The following is a 19,590-nucleotide window of genomic DNA, read 5'->3' on the forward strand; positions in this document are numbered from 1 at the left end:
GCATAAGAAAAAATGTGTAGTGTATTCTTTACACTCAGATTACAGCAATTTTCAAATGGGCGAAATCCAGCCTTAACGCACAGGTTAACTGTGTACAAAACTGTCAAATATTACAATGCGGTTATAAACATGCGGAATGGGAATGAATGAGGCATTAGCTACTTCCGTGTTGAGACTTTTATTTTGAAGTACAAACGACGGAAGTTGGAGAGGGTCAAAAGTCTCTAATGCGCTTCCGCGTTGTCAAAAAGCGATAGACGAGTTGCACATTTAAACACTACTCGGCAGTAACGGTACGTTAATGCTGTTTGTAGACATTGTTCTGCCTTTTAGCTCACGAAACATTTTATATCTTTAACTTCTGGTTTAAATGGACGTGGTTTTGTTTATTACAGCTATCGGAAGCATCCCAGGAGACACTAATTTACCTAGCTAGCTTGCTCATGTTAGCTTACTCACTGTGGTTTAGAAGGAGCCGATACTTTTCTTACTGTGTCAGCGGACTTTGGTCGCTGATTCGCGGATTTTTGTTAACCTTTTAGACTCTGTACACACCCTGTGATTGAGGGCGGGGGGTCAAATTAAATCACAGAAGTTGGCTGGTATTTACTGAATGCTCTGTTCCTCAAGAATATTCGGTTTTGTTTGGTTTGTTGTGACAGGAGCATCCCCGCGCGGCCAGGCAGGAAAACAAAAGTGAGGACAGTGGTGTAATGTCAGCTGACGCCCCCCTGCTGCTGAGCTGCTGACTCTCACCTCCATCACCGTTACAATCATCATGTCCCTGGGCGACAACCCTCACCTGCTGCTCGGCAGGATCCGCTTCCTGAACAGGTGCATTGAGTGTTTCAAGAGGGGCGAGTCGGTACCGGAGTGTCTGTGTTATGTGCCCAAAGAGGTGTGCTACAAGATCTGCAAGGATTCATCGTCCACCTCCTCCTCCTCCACCGGGGCATCCACAGGAGGCTCCTCCGTCGGGAAAACGCTCGTCTCCGTCTATGAGAGTCCACACCAGACTCCACACGCTAAGAAATCATGCAAATACAACTTAGAACCAAAGAAAGGGACTTGTATCCGGACAACAGGAGAGGAATACTGCAACAGCCAGGGTCTGTGGGTCAAAATCAACAAGGTGGGCTTCTGTCTCTCTCCGGGTTACAGTCACTGTACTGTGAACAGTGATGCCAGATCCATTATACCACTGTAACTAATCTAATTCTGCTGGAAGAGCTGTCATAACTCCACTCTACTAACAGCACTACATTTCATTGACTCTCTGTTCCAATGGGTGTCTGTAATATGTACTAAAAATTCATAATTTTCAACTTTGTAATCACATCATTCCAGACAGCAGACAGTTATGGAATCAGAGTGTTTGTACTTTGTTTTTTTAAAGAGAATTTTAGCTACAAACATGCTTTGGTATGACTTTTTTTAAACTGTAGTAAATGTTTGGACATTTTCTATCATTTAAGTTATACAGTTCATCTCATAGCAAGGAGGTCCGGCTGAACTGACACGCTTGAGTCTTTCTGTGTCGAGTTTGCAAGTTGTCCTCGTGTCTGCCCAGGTTTCCTTCCACGTTTCCAGGCTTCATCCCAGAACCCAAATATATGCTAGTTAGGTTACAGTCCACATAAAAGCAGATTTTCAGTGTCACAGTGTAGCAAAATATACAATTTATTTACGTAGGTTACACAATACAGACAATGTGGTGTGATATTGATAATTACGGAGTCAGACTTACCTTATATTGATGTTTGGAAAACTTTAAAATATCAACTGAAAATGAAAATTCCAATATGACACCCAAGAATTTTGTTAAAGGGACAACACATGTCACAACCCTACTTGTCCCTCTTACGCTAGGATGCTTTTATGAGCTGTTACTCCAGTTTTGATGATTTTAAATGTGGTGGGAAAACACATGTTGACATACCATTCCACGTCTGTGTCCAGGAGCAGCTGGAGGAGCACCGTCCAGGCCAGGAGTTGGAGGAAGGCTGGATCCTGGTGTGTAAACATACAGAGGGAGGCGACAGGCTGGTGCCTGTGGAGTCGCCGGAGACCATCAGCAGACAACAGCAGCTCTTCGGCTATGACCACAAGCCTTGCAACAGGTGGGAGCAGGTAGTGAGTGTGGATAATGCGCTTTACATCGGCTCCAAACCCAAAATTGCTGAGAGTGATGACGCTGCCGTCCAGAAGCTAAGGTGAGCATGTTTGTGCCGAATCACATAGAGTCGATACTTTTTGGGTTGTTTTCAGACTTGTCAGATTAAGCCGTTGTTCCCTCACATCTTTAAGGTTTGTTCCTCCCACCTGGACATATGAATGTGATGAGGACCTGGTGCACTACTTCTATGACCACATAGGGAAAGAGGATGAGAATCTTGGGAGTGTGAAGCAGTGCGTGACTAGCATCGATGTTTCTTCATGTTCGGTGAGTCACACACACTTAGCTTTTTGTATTACTTTGTTTTTCTTCTGAAAACCAGGGTAATTTTCTAGTCAGGACAAAGGTATCAGAATGAAGCTGAGTTTTGAAGGCAAGAGAGCATTCAGTCTTTTTATCATATGCCTTTTCACCTTGATGTTTTCACAGATTCGATGGTAATTGTACAGAACAATTGTTACATTGACTCTGTAAAAGTCAGACAATTAATGATTTTATACATGACAGGAGGATCCGAGCGGAGGGGCGAGTTGTCTGACAGATGGTGATACTGAAACATACTGGGAAAGCGATGGCATGCAGGGACAACACTGGATTCGCCTGCACATGAAGAGAGGCACCGTGGTCAAGTAAGGAAGCTTCTGAACAAAGTGACCAGGGACAAGAAACAAATGGCACCTTTAACATTTTACTATTATCATTATTTATTGTAATTTAGACCCTGAACTTACTGTTTTTAATATTTTTGACACTAATGTCTCGATGTCAGCTACATGTTTTAGCTTATATTTGGGATATTATATGTGTTATGTTGTTCTATGAGTAGGAACTGACGCCATGGGCAAGCACTAACCTGCTCATTCACACAGTCATTTATTAATCCACACAGGGATGCTGAACTGAAGTGACAATAAACCAGATTACAATCAAATGAGTCATATGAGAGGCAACAATGTTTGATTCTGCTGGATGATTCTGGTCCTGACAATTTAATCTGAAATGCAGTTTGTTGACTTGTATTTGTCATTTTACAAAAGGAAGCAATGTTTTTATTTTGATTGACTCTGATCAATCCTGTTTTTCCTCTAATGACACATGTTAGATAAAACTTTTGTTTTGATACTTATTAAAATACGCCAGTCTATGTGATACCAGACCCAAAATTTGCTGTATTAATAATTCATGGTCTTTCATCCATGACATATTTCATGCTTGTATCTCAGATGGACTGTTATCTTGCAGGTAAATTGTGTCTTGATTGTATATAACGTGCTTCTTTTTGCTCTTTAGTAAGCTGATACTGACGGTGGACTCTACAGATGACAACTACATGCCTAAGCGAGTCACAGTGTTTGGAGGAGAGGGAGACAACCTGAAGAAGCTGAGTGATGTCACCATAGACGAGTGAGCCTTTTTAAAAGGATTTTGTCAATATTTTTCACAAAAAACTCCTCAGATTTCACAGATATGCTTCTGATTGCAGCACTTGAGCTTTAGAAAGAAAACTCATAAGTCTAGTATTGTATTTAAGCCATTGTCTGACAATGTTTTGTGTCAGCATTTCATATTTTAAGCAGCTTTTAAAGGCAGGATGACCCACACATTGTCTGTGATCGTGGAAATTATATAATTAACTATCTTTGATATTTTCTAGTGCATTAAATGAGAACGTAGAGGAAAAAAAAGAGCATCTCTTAGTGCACTTTGTTATTATGAAGCATATGTGCCTGCCACACTGAGCCATTTAATCTGTAGCAAGCTGAGAAATAACAGAGATATCTGTATTTCATAGACTGTTTGACTACAGTTGCTTTAAACCACCTCTGCTCTTTTTTGTCTGTAGCAACTTGATTGGAGAAGTGTGTGTGCTGGAGGATATGACTTCTCACCTGCCTGTGATTGAAGTTCGGATTGAGGAATGTAGAGGTAAAGCTTTGTTAGCATGCTACTGTGTTTATTTAAACAGATATTTCCTGTGATTTTTAAATACTTCCATACATTTTGTGGAGTTATTTGGCTGCAAAACAATGTTTTTTCACTCCTCTAAAGACGAGGGGATAGACGTCCGGATTCGAGGCTTAAAGATCAAGTCATCATGTGAGAGAGACCTGGGTCTGAACGCTGATGTTTTCCAGTCCTCTAACCTGGTGCGCTACCCCCGTCTGCAGGGCAACACGCCCGATGTCCTGTACCGCAGAGCACTGGTCATCCAGAGGTAATGTTAATATCATGGCCACAGTTCTTACAGTCATAGGAAATATCATGGTGTCAGAATCTGGAAAAAATGTGTCCAATACATGTCCCAGAGGTTTCAGAAATGTCATGGAAATTTGTTTCTAATGAGCTGGTGACGCCAAAGTTTTTTAAATATCAGAAATAAAAGTCAGATGCAAAGTTTTGATTGTCTTTATTTTTTCTCAGCATTAAATATTTCTCAGTATTTGTATTAATTGTTTACTCTGTCTTGCTCTCTGCAGGTTCATCTGCCTCCTGGACAGTGTGCTCCCACACTTGGTACCAGCCTGGGACTACAGTCTGGGTACCTTCAACCAGATCAAAGTAAGTCATTGTGAAGCTTTTAAATACACGACCGACATTAAATAAAGATAAAGCAACTAGAAGGGCACTCAGGGAGGGCAGATAGAAAATAATTTGTGTCTCCACCCAGTGAGTCAGATCCACTCTAAAATTTAATGAGTTCTTCCTTGGCCCATGCTACAATAAAGACACAGATCAGAACTGGGATGCACAATTTTATGTTTTTATAATCAAACATTATTAATTTTCATACCCCACTCTAAAATGAAGCGCCACCCAAACTGTTTTTATTTACTTGTGTGTTCTTTGGCGCCCTCTAGAGCATAAAGCAGTTCCTGCTGCTGTCCAAGCGGCGCTCAGCCCTCATCACACAGTGCCTGAAGGACTCAGAGACCAGTAAGCCAAACTTCATGCCCCGGCTCTACATCAACAGACGTCTGGCCATGGAGCACAGAGACAACCCCTCTCTGGACCCCACCTGCAAGAACGCTGTGTTCAATCAGGTATAAAAAAGAAATTTGGGGGGCATTTGCCTTTATTTGAAAGGACAGTTTTTTAGCATGAAAGGGGGGTTGGGTTGACACACAGCAAATGGCAGCAGATTGGAATCGAAAATGTGGCCACTGCAGCAAGAACATAGCCTTTGTGTATGCCAAGTGAGATACTGGGCGCCCCAGTATATAACACTTTATGAGTGGTGACATCACTTTCTCATTGTTAAACTAGACACTTGTTGCTATCTTACTTAAGTGAACAATCTGAGTACTTCTCCCACAATAGTTTGCTGTTAATGATTAGTTAATGAGATGTTGTTGTACAAAAAAAGAGTGTTGGGGGATTCTGATTTGGAGAAACATGAGTCAGTTTGTCTGTCTGAGTCTGCAATGCATTCTGGGTGCTGTCACTATTGCTGTATGATTTTTATTTTCTCCTTGCAGGTGTATGAAGGTCTCAAGCCATCTGATAAATTTGAGAAGACTTTGGATTATAGGTGTGCATTTTTAGACTTCTCATGTTTCTTACTTTTCTTGCCTCAGTATGACTGGAATTCAAATGCATCTCGCCTCTTGGTTTGTCAGATGGCCTGCTCGGTATGACCAGTGGTGGGAATGTAAGTTCATTGCGGAAGGAATCATTGACCAGGGAGGTGGATTTCGGGACAGCCTGGCTGACATGTCTGAGGAGCTTTGCCCCAGCTCAGCTGAGTGTCCCATGCCTCTGCCATTCTTCAGCCGCACGTCCAACCAGGTAGTCACCATCACTGTCTGCACACAGTCAGTATTTGACTGGACAGTGTTTTCATTCATTGGTTGCCTTTTCTTTACCTGCTGGTCTCTCAGGGCTCCTTAGAGGCCAGAGATTACTACGTCCCCAACCCGTCCTGTAAAGAGTTCCACAAGTATGAGTGGATCGGTCAGCTCATGGGGGCTGCTCTCAGAGGAAAAGACTTCTTGGTGGGTGATGCACACTTTCCACTTACTATAGGCCATTAACGTTGCTATGAAATAAGAACGGGCTGATGTAGAGACTTAATTTTCTGGCTTCTTTTGTGTAAAATCCCACAGGTCTTGGCTCTGCCCGGGTTGGTGTGGAAGCAGCTGACTGGGGAGGCTGTCAGCTGGAGTAAAGACTTCCCTGCTGTGGACTCTGTGCTGGTGAGGACATTCAAATTATTACATGTAATGTAGATTTTAGGCTCTGCAGACTGTGTTTCAGACATATACAGCACTTTGAATCCTAAATGTGAACTTGACAAATGGCCTTTACAGCATGTGACACCCTCTTTAACTTTCCCAAGTGGAAAGACTAGATTCTTTTCTTAGTTATGGTCTCGAGTAAAATTTGGATGTGTGTTCAGGTGAACCTGCTGGAGGCCATGGAGAACATGGACCAGGAGACATTCGAGTTCAGGTTTGGTGAGGAGTTGGTGTACACCACCCTGCTGAGCGACGGGCAGATGCTGGACCTCATCCCTGGCGGCAGTAATGTAGCCGTTCGTTATGAGGACCGCAGCGAGTTCATCCGACTGGTGCAGAAGGCTCGACTAGAGGAGAGCAAGCAGCAGGTGGGACTTCAGCGTTATTACATTTTGTCTTTCTATACATTACTACTATAAGTGTGGTTAGCTTTTATCCCTCAGTATGAACTCATCCAGTAATCATGGTTTGTGTATAGAGTTTTTAAATCATTGAAGTGTGTGCATGTGCCTGATTATCTGTTTGTGTATTACAGATTGCAGCCATGCAGGCGGGGCTGCTGAAGGTGGTTCCTCAGGCGGTGCTGGACCTGCTCACCTGGCAGGAAGTGGAGAAGAAAGTGTGTGGAGACCCTGAGATCACTGTGGAAGCCCTGAAACGACTCAGTGAGTGTTCAGATTAGAATTTATCTCTGCCGCTATGACAATAAACACACATTTCCTGTATTGATTTAAGAGGTAACACTATGTTTGTTTTTAGCCATGTTAGTAGTCCACCACTTTGGTACTGACTGAAATCACTTGACAACTATTAGATGGACTGCCAAAAAAATTTGTGCTGATATCCATGGTGACCAGAGGATGAATTCTTATGAACTTGGTTACCTCCTGACTTTTCCTTTAGCAACACCATGATGTCAATATTTGTGTGTTTTAAGTTTAATGTCTCAACAACTATTTAACATAATCACAAACACAAATTAAATGATAATTCGGATTTACAACAATTTGCACCTTATTTTTCGTTGTTTTGGCCATTAAAATCCAAGAACACAGTGATAATGATACAACAAAGTTAACCAGAAGATTAACAAGCCAAAAATTCAGTCCGATTATCTAAACCATTTCATTTGGAGGTTAAATTGAAAAGTAAGGCCAATAAAACCCAGAATTATCCTTCAAGAGGCTACAAAGCTATAAATTAAGGCCAGGAAAAGCTTCATATGTGCTTGATTGTACATTCTGTTCAATTAAATACTGAGGCAAGGACTCGGCATCATGTTAATGCATCACTGTTGTTTCTGTCTCCCTACTAGCACGCTATGAGGACCTGGAGCAAAGTGATGTTAGAGTGCAATACTTATGGGAAGCACTGACGAATTTCACCAATGGTCAGTTCGCTGTTTATTTGTCAACCTTTTACACAGCATGTCTGTTATAGTGAATGTCTTTTACAACGTGTCATACATAGCAATAGTTTGAAGTTTAACAAGTGTCTTGGTGTATTTGTTGTGCTGAAAATATAGAACAGGTTTGAATTCTGTTTTTCAGAGGATCGCAGCAGGTTTCTGAGGTTTGTAACTGGTAGAAGTCGTCTTCCTGCGCCTATCTACGTCTTTCCTGACAAACAAGGGTGAGTGCAAGTATAGCCTTAAAAAAATTGACAGAAATACAACTGTTTGGTATTGATAGCTTATTTAGAAAACTTACAATGGAACATGATGCTAATTTTTCTGTTTCCTGATTTAGCTCTGAAACGACCGATGCACTTCCACAGTCCTCCACATGTTCCAGCACCCTTTATTTACCCAACTACCCAAGGTATCATAATGTTCTGTGTTTTGTATATGCAGAAGCTGCTGCTATATATTGATGTGTACATGTAATATACAGTTGTGTTTTAGATGTATGCATTGACGTATTGTACTTGTTTTATGTTTCTATAGCATAGCTTTCATGATCCTACACTTAATTACATTCGTGTGAGGCTCTGATGTTAGATTTATTGCCCTCATCCTTTCCCTTCCTCTTGTTCATTTTGTCCTGCAGTGCAAAAGTTTGTGAGGAGAAGCTGCGTTACGCTGCCTACAACTGTGTGGCCATTGACACAGACATGAGCCCCTGGGAAGAGTGATTTATCTGCTGCTTTACTGAATGAACACTTTACAAATCACTGTTTAACTGAGAGAATTTTTTGCCAAGTTTATCACCATATCTACACAACTGCCAATTAATCCTAGCTGTATATAATAAAGAACTCTATGGAAACATGGAAATGACTTTGAGGGTTTTATTAACGACTGTGTCTTAAATGAAACATGAAATGATTGGATGTGTTGAAGTTTGCTTTTTTGTTTTTAAGGGTAATGGAACAGTGGTTTCACTTTAGCAAAGTTTTGTCATGAGTAATGTTCTATAAATAAAACAGGAAGCAGCATATGGAGAAATATGTAGTTTTACTGAATACCATTGTATGTTATTTATTTAAAATGAACTGGATATGGCAGTCAAGCCAGCTTTATGAACGTCAATCACTGCATTGAAAGGGTGTCAGAATACACAACAAATCTTTTTATTTTCTCTCAGATACAACTTTGACATACAAAGCCAGGTTTATGGTAAAATAAACTAGTGAGCAGAATCTGACAAAAGATTTTGAAATATAATTCAAACTCGGAAATGTCAAATGAGCTATACTATTAGGCTATGTTACAAATGAACCGATTTTTAAATAACAAAAGAAATAAATGAAAATGATGTTGATATCAGAAGTTCAACCATGACTTTGGATATAGTAACAAAATTATCTTGATTTGCTTGATTAAATTAGATTGTCCTCTCACTTGTTCTAAAAAATTATATAGATTTAAAGATAATATAGATTTCTATTTTTCTCTAGATTTATCTATGTACATATATATGCATGTAAATATGTGTGTGTGTGCAGTAGAATATAAATATGTTTATTAATTAAATGGCAAATGCAAATATGTATTTAATACAATATATTACAATTTATCATATTTAATGTTATATAATTAAATATAATTACAATTTAATAAGGTTGACTTAAACTATATTTTTTATGAAATAAATACAAAATAAAATACAGCAGAAGAATAAAAGATAATATTTGATTCCTTGTCTTATTTACCTTCAACCATGAAAACTGAAATAAAGCCATAAACATGCAAATACAAATGATACATAAATGAATAAATAAATTAAAAATGAAGGGATTAATGTGAACTGTATTTTAGAAGAGCAAAACATTTCTGATCTTTTTTTTTTTTTTTTTTGCTTTTATTCTTAAAGTTAATTCATTTAGAAAAATTTGTGATGGGGTCTACATTTAGCAAAATTACAACAATATTAATATTAAAATTATATTATTATTAATCAGTGCTCCAAAGTAACTAAGCACATTAAATTAAGAACAATTTGGGGTATTTCAACATTTGGCTAAATTTAAGAGGAAACTACTATTATTATTATCCTAATAATAAATTCACAGGTGCTCACACGTGGTGATATTTGTGAGTGAACAGCAAAACCTCACACAAGAATACCGTTCGCTGCGGAGTGAATTCTCGCGAGAACACGCAGCTTCAAACCTCCCCATGAGCCTTTGCGGTTCCTCTTTCTAGCCGGCGCCTGAGAATGGGTACGTGTTTTCATGCTCGGGTCGGAGGGAGAATCCTTGTCCATCTGATGTTTTTACGAAGGAATATTTCTATAATGGTTTGCCATATTGACTATTAATGTTATTTGCACAGATCTAGCTTTATCTTTGCTGTCCATTGTTAGTGTGTTGTGTTTTAATGAAGTAATTCTTAAAGGATGTCTGAAGTGCCCCAAGATGGCTGCCCTCGTTGGCTATGTAGTTAGCTTGTGGTGCTACAGTGTGTCTGAAAACAGCGTACTTTGCTATTTGTGAGATTTAAGCAGTGTTACGCCATGTGTAGTTATTATGTCAGTGGTGCAGGACAAGTACTAAGTGTTTAAGAGTGCTAGGTAAATTGAAAGGTAAGGCAAAGCTAGCATTAGCGTTAGCTGGTAGTATGGTCGTGATCATGTCACGCTGCTTCACTGAAACACTTGAGGGAATATTGAGCATAATACTGGTTTGAGAAGATAGTTGGGTGCACCTAATATGTGTTTTAAAGTTTAAGTAATTTAAATGTGTGTCTTCGGACACGTGGATACCACAATGATTTGACGATCTTAAAATTGCTGTTTAAATTAGTTTGCTGTTATGCTGTGATAGTTATACATGTGAAAGGACAGGGTTTTAAGTGACATACAACATATGGTCTGCTTAGTTGTGTAGGACATCAGACTCTTGAAGCTAGTGGGGGCCATCTGTTTCCCAGGGTCCTATGTATTTTGAGTTAACCTAATATTATGGGTTTTGCAGTTTAAATTGCAGAAGAATTAAGGGATATGTGTGTTTCAAATGCAGTTAGGATGGTAAAAATCTGTTAAGTATTTGTGGAGACATCAATATATTAAGTCAAACTTTCCTTGTAACATAATGTCATATGAGGATATTGAGCTGGGGAATAAAGGACCCTGGAAATAATGATGCTCCTCAAATTTGAGTCTTTGAAATCTAGTTTACCATGATCTTAGAAAGGTAACATGCAGACATTTAGCCATGAAGGGAGCTTACTGTTGCTTGAGCTATATGATGAAACTCTATAAGCGGAATCCAAATTAAAATTGCGGACAACCCATACCTTGGAGAACTGATTGCTCAAGCACAGACAATTATTTTTTAGTGAAGGTCTTGTGAGCTGTCCAGTGATCTAACTCCTGTTTTTCCTTTTTTCATTTACTCAGGTATCTCAAGGGACAACTGGCATAAACGCCGCAAGACCGGCGGTAAACGCAAGCCCTACCACAAGAAAAGGAAGTATGAGCTCGGGCGCCCTCCTGCAAACACAAAAGTGAGTCAAAACAAGTGGTTGCCTGTTAAAAATGGACTTAAAGTGATGTAGCGTGGGTGATGAAAACGTGACCTTAGGTATGTCTTTTTTGGGTCGTTTTGGCTCAAAGCTCAGGACCTACCAATGTTAGGACTTGTCATAGTTACACTGACACGCTTCATTACATGTGCATAGTACTGTTTTATTTTTCCACAAGTTGTTGGAATTCAATCTTTACACATAAATAACCTGAATTGTAAGCATTTAAATTGAACCAGTACTAAAACCATGTCTTTCTATAGATCGGACCTCGTCGCATCCACACAGTGAGGGTCCGTGGTGGGAACAAGAAGTACCGCGCTCTGAGGTTGGATGTTGGTAACTTCTCGTGGGGCTCTGAGTGTAAGTTTATTTTAAATGCAACTTTAATTTTATAGGACCTTTTTGAGCCCTGTTTGGTAACCTGCATCTTTCCATGATGATAACTTTGTCCAGTTCTGCTACTGAATGCAAGTGGTGATAACAAAGACACCTGAGAAAGACAGACATGTTCCCCATGCATTGCATTTAAAAAAAAAACATCCAAACAATGTTTTCGTTTGGCAAGTAAAATAGGAGGGAACATTTGCTTTTGCTAACAGCTTTTGTTTTTTGTATGCAGGCTGCACACGCAAGACCAGGATCATTGATGTGGTCTACAATGCCTCCAACAACGAGCTGGTCAGAACCAAGACCCTGGTGAAGAACTGCATCGTCCTCGTCGACAGCCTTCCCTACAGACAGTGGTATGAGGCCCACTATGCCACTCCTCTGGGACGCAAGAAGGGAGCCAAGCTGGTATGTGGGGAAAATACAAATGTCTCATAGACCCTGTTTTAATTCAGTGGTGAGAAATAAATCGGCAGCCCACCATTATTTTGACATAATTAACAAAGTTAGACCCAGGTCATAAGATGGCAAAATTAAAAGGCATGGTCTTTTTTTTAATAGCATCTGTATTGCGAAGTGCTGTCTGATTTGGTGCATGTCTTTCCATGAAGATAACTTTGTCCAGTTCTGCTACTGAATGAAAGTGATGATAATGAAGACTCTGAGAAAGACCTGTTACCAATGCTGCCTTCCTCTGCAGTGTTTAATTTGAATCACTGTATGGCCCAGCAGCTGAAGTTTGAATTTTACATGTCCATCTAATGAACTTTATTCTGCCTTTGTCTGTAGACTCCTGAGGAGGAGGAGGTCCTGAATAAGAAGAGGTCGAAGAGGACCCAGAAGAAGTACGATGAGCGTAAAAAGACAGCCAAGATCAGCACCCTCTTGGAGGAGCAGTTCCAGCAGGGAAAACTGCTTGGTGAGTCTCAACATGTGTTTTCAGCTGTGGTAGCTGTCTTGTAATACTTACAATATGAAGTCTGCATCGCATAACTGCCGCATTTTTGTGAAAGATTTGACCTTTGATTGGCTGTTCACTAAGTGATTTAGTCCACCGTGGAATAATTTCAAAGAAAAGTCATCAGCTCTTTTTCACTTTTGCTGGGGAGAAGGTTAACAAACGGTAACTTACAATCCTGCATAGTGTACCTTAATTAATTTCACTGCCAAGTCACATGCTACTTAATTTCAGTGTGAAGATAAACGCCCTGGTCACATGTCTTAATTTGTGACAACGCGGTAATTTCTGAGAGTTCACATATCTGCATTTAAATGAGCTTATGAATGCAATATTCCCATCATAGGAAATGTGTACTTTTAGGAATGTGAAATTGCACAAATCAAATCCTGTGCAATATTTCACCCAGTGTGGAAATCGGTTCAACTTGTTTGACTGAATCTACATGTAGTGTAAAATTGGTCTGTGGAAAGACATTTTTAATCTCTGAATACGTTTCCTTTTTTATATAATTGACCGAAGTTACAGCAGGGTTAGAAGATGACAACCAGTATTGTGAAATGCTGTCTGATCTGGTTCACGTCTTTCCATAAGGATAACATTGTCCTGTTTCTACTACTGTATGAAAATGGTGATAACAAAGGCTCTGAAAAAGACCTGTTGCCCACACTGCTTTCTTCTGCAGTGCTTAATTTAAATCACCTGGTGTTGTCCAGCAGCTGACGATTAAACTTTACTCACTGGTGTTTAATGTCCATCTAATGAGCTCAGAAAGACCTGGATATCTACTGCAGTGTTTATTTACTAAGTCTGCAGGATTAAGTTTAGGAAGTTAAATATTAGCCCTTGCCGCTTTATATGTTGTTGACCTGGAATGCCTCCATGTGTATATTAATGTAGCTGAGGGTGCAGCAGGGCAACTATAGACAGGTGTGTTGGATCAAAAGCTCTGGTTGTGAACAAACCAAAAAACACTAGTTGTCACTTGTACTCACTCTCAAAAGAATAATAAAGTTTAATTACATTGACGTTACTATTAACTTGTGGTGTCTTAGCATTTCTGTATTGTCAAAACCGACTTGGACCTGAGGTTATTTGAGTTATGCACCACTTCCTGTTTGTCTTGAGACGGTTTATCCACCTCCACTGATCATATTTCCGCTCTTCCCCCCTGCAGCTTGCATCGCCTCCAGACCCGGCCAGTGTGGCAGGGCAGACGGCTACATCCTCGAAGGCAAGGAGCTCGAGTTCTACCTGAGGAAGATCAAGGCCAAGAAAGGCAAATAGATGTACAGCTGTTTGATACGTCAATAAAATCCAAACAACCCACAAGTGTCTGCTGTCACTGCTTTACTCTTGCAGTTCATCTGTGATGTTAGATTCCATTGAATATCTCATCTTGGTCGCGGGTTTAAAAACTCAAACTGTCAAAGTGACTGAGCTGCCATTCTGTGTTTTAATCCATTTGTCACATGAAATCGTAGAAGGTGAACTCCAGTGAAATGTGATCCTGTCAGCTCCCTCAACTTGTGCATTGTAATTTAGTCCTTTTTGCCTCTTACATTGTAAGCTGCTGCTTCATAACAATTCGTGTTCCCAGACTGGCTGCAGGGCTTGGGAACATAAAACTCCTCAAACAAACGCACACATGCAAACACTGTTTAGAAAACCACTTGATGATGAATAAAGCCAACAACAAATGTGTGCATCAGGAGAGAATTCAGACCTTTAGTCTAAAGTATACTGAAGCACATGGGAGGGGGGGGGGGGGGGTCTCTTCTGGGACAAGCTTGCCCTACTCTGAGACCCCTGGACAAGCCTGTTACTCATTGTGAAGCGGTTGAAGCATGTTGAACTTCAAATAAGTACAATTGTTGACTTCATCTCAAAACCAATAGACAAAAATGACTGTAGGGGCAAAGGGCTGTGCTGGGACAACAGGAAGCCTGTAGCATGTCTAGATGTGCTGGAGGACTAAAACTTTCACCATGTTAGATAACCAGTGATGGAAGACATGTTGAGCCCTTTAGCTTGGTAAAAGCTGTACCTCCAATATTACAGGTAAAAGTTGTGTATTTGAAATTTTTTTTTTGAAATATTTGAAAAATTTTTTTAAGCTTACAGAAATTGCAAAGTACCAAAAAAAATAAAGTGCTCAGTTTGTCCTCAAGGTAGTATACGCAATATACTGTTTATGATAGAATTAGTGTTAATGGTACATAAATTATAAAATTTACTGTAGCTGAATGCAGTGGCACTACTTTTAACTTAAAGTGCATAGCAGTAAATCATATCTTAAAAATAAGTCATGTAAGATGGAACTCTATTCACCCCCAGAATAACTGTTGATCAGCAGCTGCACTACTAAAAAGGGAAAAATGCCAATATAGAAACCAACAAATGTAGAAAAAAATCTTAGTCGTAAAGCTCATATCTCAAGTTTAATATATGAACAATACATAACATGTAGCATTTAAATGTATTGGAGTAAATGCTTGATATTTTCCTCTAAACTATACTGTAGAGTAAAAGAATTAAGAGCAGAAAATAATACTCTAAATACCTACAAACTATAGTACCTAGTTACTTTCCACCACTTCAGGTAATGTTTTGCTCTTGTTTTTATGTCTGGCCGACAAGCCAAACATTCTGCTATCCATCTGCGTCTTAGCAGCACAATATATTGACTTCATATCAATATGGATACTCTACATATAATGTCTCAGGAGGTCTCCAACAATATGAATTCACATGTATGAACACAACAATTTAAAAGAACATAACCCATACATAAAATCTACATCTGTTGTCAGCTAAAATTATATACAGTACAGGCCAAAAGTTTGGACACACCTTCTCATTCAATGCGTTTTCTTTATTTTCATGACTATTTACATTGTAGATTCTCACTGAAGGCATCAAAACTATGAATGAACACATGTGGAGTTATGTACTTAACAAAAAAAGGTGAAATAACTGAAAACATGTTTTATATTCTAGTTTCTTCAAAATAGTCACCCTTTGCTCTGATTACTGCTTTGCACACTCTTGGCATTCTCTCGATGAGCTTCAAGAGGTAGTCACCTGAAATGGTTTTCCAACAGTCTTGAAGGAGTTCCCAGAGGTGTTTAGCACTTGTTGGCCCCTTTGCCTTCACTCTGCGGTCCAGCTCACCCCAAACCATCTGGATTGGGTTCAGGTCCGGTGACTGTGGAGGCCAGGTCATCTGCCGCAGCACTCCATCACTCTCCTTCTTGGTCAAATAGCCCTTACACAGCCTGGAGGTGTGTTTGGGGTCATTGTCCTGTTGAAAAATAAATGATCGTCCAACTAAACGCAAACCGGATGGGATGGCATGTCGCTGCAGGATGCTGTGGTAGCCATGCTGGTTCAGTGTGCCTTCAATTTTGAATAAATCCCCAACAGTGTCACCAGCAAAACACCCCCACACCATCACACCTCCTCCTCCATGCTTCACAGTGGGAACCAGGCATGTGGAATCCATCCGTTCACCTTTTCTGCGTCTCACAAAGACACGGCGGTTGGAACCAAAGATCTCAAATTTGGACTCATCAGACCAAAACACAGATTTCCACTGGTCTAATGTCCATTCCTTGTGTTTCTTGGCCCAAACAAATCTCTTCTGCTTGTTGCCTCTCCTTAGCAGTGGTTTCCTAGCAGCTATTTGACCATGAAGGCCTGATTGGCGCAGTCTCCTCTTAACAGTTGTTCTAGAGATGGGTCTGCTGCTAGAACTCTGTGTGGCATTCATCTGGTCTCTGATCTGAGCTGCTGTTAACTTGCGATTTCTGAGGCTGGTGACTCGGATGAACTTATCCTCAGAAGCAGAGGTGACTCTTGGTCTTCCTTTCCTGGGTCGGTCCTCATGTGTGCCAGTTTCGTTGTAGCGCTTGATGGTTTTTGCGACTCCACTTGGGGACACATTTAAATTTTTGCAATTTTCCAGACTGACTGACCTTCATTTCTTAAAGTAATGATGGCCACTGGTTTTTCTTTAGTTAGCTGATTGGTTCTTGCCATAATATGAATTTTAACAGTTGTCCAATAGGGCTGTCGGCTGTGTATTAACCTGACTTCTGCACAACACAACTGATGGTCCCAACCCCATTGATAAAGCAAGAAATTCCACTAATTAACCCTGATAAGGCACACCTGTGAAGTGGAAACCATTTCAGGTGACTACCTCTTGAAGCTCATCAAGAGAATGCCAAGAGTGTGCAAAGCAGTAATCAGAGCAAAGGGTGGCTATTTTGAAGAAACTAGAATATAAAACATGTTTTCAGTTATTTCACCTTTTTTTGTTAAGTACATAACTCCACATGTGTTCATTCATAGTTTTGATGCCTTCAGTGAGAATCTACAATGTAAATAGTCATGAAAATAAAGAAAACGCATTGAATGAGAAGGTGTGTCCAAACTTTTGGCCTGTACTGTATCTGATTCAGTTCTTCAATAAACAGACAGTAATCCATATAAAGTGAGATGATGATGCTATTCTACACTGTACATACACTCATCACCAGCTACTCTATTAGGTACACAGTTTCAACTCTGTTCATGCAAATATCTAATAAGACAATTGTGACACATCATGTGACGACAGTCGTGGGCACAGCGACCAGCAGAGGAGACGAGACGGCTTACAGGAAGAAGAAAACGAAGGAGATGATCATCGACCCCAGGAGGAAAAAGGATGATCACCAGCCTCTGGAGATACATGGAGAAGCTGTGGAGAGGGTGTCAACCTTTAAGTTCCTGGGTACACATATCACACAACAGGAACTGTCTGATCAGGGCACAGCAGTGATTACACTTCCTGAGAGCTCTCAGAAGGATCAAACCGTCACCACCTCTGCTGCTGCCCTATCACTGCTCTGTGGAAAGTGTCCTGATTTATGGCATCCCTGTGTGGTACAGCAGCAGCTCTGCAGCTGACAAGAGGGCCCTGCAGAGAGTGATAAAAGCTGCACAGAAAATATGGAACACGCACCTACCTGCTCTGGAGGACACCTCCTGTTGCCTCCAGAAAACAACTAACATCTTGAAGGACTAATCTCACCCTGCCCACCATCTGTTTGATGTTATCGAACAATTAAAACAAGCACCAGCAGACTGTTGAACAGTTTTTACCACAAAGCCATTGCTACACTGAATGCTGCACCGAAATCACCCAGCCAGTAATATATAATATTTACACTTACATCATGTGGGATAACTTTATTCTTTTATTTATTTTATGTGCAAATAATTTTAAATTATTTTATGTACACGGCATATGTTGGAACTGCTTCTGTATGTGTGCATGTGTGTGTTTAGAGTATGAATAAATTATATCTTATCCCCTCCTTTATCATTTATGTATTACTTTTAAATGAGTTCCATTTATTCTGTGCATTAAATTTGGTTGTATTCATTTACAATGACAATAAAAGGAATTGAATTGAATGGGGGAGCAACATGATGCACTTCGGCATGTAGAGGAGAAAGGCTGGACTGAACTGACTGAAAGGCAACAATAACTCAAATCACCACTCATTACAACAGGGGTATGCAGAGGTGCATCTCTGAATGCACAACACATCGAACCTAAAGCAATAGACCACAGTGTACCCATCTTCTTATGGCTGCATCATGCGTCATGTCACAAAGCTCAAATCATCTCAAACTGGTTTCTTGTATTTGACAATGAGTTCACTGTACTCAAATAGCCTCAACAGTCACCAGATCTCAATCCAATACAGCACCTTTGGGATGTAGTGGATTGGGAGTCGACAAATCTGCAGTAACTGTGTGATGCTATCATGTCAATGTGGACCAAAACCTCTGAGAAAATGGACAAGAGTGATTCAACCCTGTTATATTACTTATCTTATGGTATTCATTTTATGTTCTGTTTTGGCGCTTGCAAACTTAACAGTGATTCTTGATTGTGACGATATTTCACATTTTATTGGAGGTGTAAATCACTTGAAAGTAGGAAAAACCTGCTGCGCACTTTGGCTCTATATGCATTTCTCTGTTATTCAAATGATGTTTCGGCCCTCAGGCCTTCTTCAAGATCAACAATCACTCATTTTCCTACTGTCAGGTCTACTTCCAATGATCAGCACCCCACCTGTAAACTGTAAACTTTGGATCCTTTTGATCTAAAAGTTACATGATCATAGCACGGTTAACCAACTGACTAATAAATTGTCTGAGCTTTATAAAATCTGTTTTATTGTTAGAGGTTAAACTAAAAAGTAAAGTAAATCCAACAGAAAAATGCTGCTCACACATTCAAACATCACTAAAAATAATTTTATAATACAACATGTACTACTCAAGGACTATATACTGCATTATGAGTACTTATAGTTTTGATAAATGTAGTTGATTCTGTATTTTGTAGATATTATCTATAAGGTGTGTTGAAATTATAAATAAGGTATGATTCTGGATAGTCTTCTGTAATCGACATTTAATTGCTTGTCATTGAAAGTTGTGATATGTAACTAAGTACATTAACACAAGTGTTGTACTTGAGTACAAGATACTTTTACTGTATTTGAGTCTTCTTGTCATGCCTCTTTCTATTTCTACTCTGCTACAATTCACAGGGAAATGTTGCACTTTCAAGACAAAACACTGTGAAGTGAGACTGACAATGTCAAGGTGTCTCTTTGGGCTCTGGGTAGGTGTGACCACATTTCTAACAATTTCCATAATTTTTACAAACTAAACAGTCGATTTATTTATCATGGTCAGAATTCATTTTACTGCCAAGAATGTTTTCACATACAAGGAATTAGTTTGGGTGTATTAGTGCATAACATAAACATTATAAGGGAAAAAAAAAACAACA

At 39.8% G+C, this 19,590-nt stretch overlaps 2 protein-coding genes and 3 non-coding genes across 5 annotated transcripts; all 5 read left to right on the top strand.

Annotated features, from left to right (window-relative positions):
* The first annotated feature begins 198 nt into the window (after positions 1–198).
* Positions 199–8,686, top strand: hectd3 (HECT domain containing 3). The gene is made up of 20 exons (XM_033649637.2): positions 199–293; positions 663–1,132; positions 1,960–2,213; positions 2,308–2,443; positions 2,684–2,805; positions 3,467–3,580; positions 4,020–4,102; positions 4,226–4,391; positions 4,654–4,735; positions 5,035–5,217; positions 5,653–5,705; positions 5,794–5,962; positions 6,055–6,168; positions 6,280–6,369; positions 6,573–6,779; positions 6,947–7,076; positions 7,727–7,801; positions 7,962–8,043; positions 8,160–8,231; positions 8,460–8,686. Exons 2-20 carry the CDS (start codon positions 779–781, stop codon positions 8,542–8,544), a joined length of 2,571 nt encoding a protein of 856 aa, XP_033505528.1. The 5' UTR covers positions 199–293; positions 663–778; the 3' UTR covers positions 8,545–8,686.
* Positions 8,687–9,951: 1,265 nt separating this feature from the next.
* On the top strand, positions 9,952–14,057 carry rps8a (ribosomal protein S8a). Its single transcript, XM_033649659.2, has 6 exons — positions 9,952–10,074; positions 11,253–11,359; positions 11,641–11,740; positions 12,000–12,175; positions 12,557–12,686; positions 13,903–14,057. The coding sequence occupies exons 1-6, from the start codon at positions 10,071–10,073 to the stop codon at positions 14,010–14,012; spliced, it is 627 nt and encodes a 208-aa protein (XP_033505550.1). The 5' UTR covers positions 9,952–10,070; the 3' UTR covers positions 14,013–14,057.
* LOC117272563 (small nucleolar RNA SNORD46) lies at positions 11,409–11,516 on the top strand. Its single transcript, XR_004502955.1, has one exon. It is a non-coding gene; the product is annotated as a small nucleolar RNA SNORD46 (small nucleolar RNA).
* LOC117272562 (small nucleolar RNA SNORD38) lies at positions 11,809–11,878 on the top strand. The gene has a single exon (XR_004502954.1). It is a non-coding gene; the product is annotated as a small nucleolar RNA SNORD38 (small nucleolar RNA).
* Positions 12,368–12,436, top strand: LOC117272561 (small nucleolar RNA SNORD38). The gene has a single exon (XR_004502953.2). It is a non-coding gene; the product is annotated as a small nucleolar RNA SNORD38 (small nucleolar RNA).
* Positions 14,058–19,590: the final 5,533 nt, after the last annotated feature.

This window comes from Epinephelus lanceolatus, chromosome 12, assembly GCF_041903045.1.
Source record: "Epinephelus lanceolatus isolate andai-2023 chromosome 12, ASM4190304v1, whole genome shotgun sequence".
In the NCBI taxonomy this organism is placed as follows: domain Eukaryota; kingdom Metazoa; phylum Chordata; class Actinopteri; order Perciformes; family Serranidae; genus Epinephelus; species Epinephelus lanceolatus.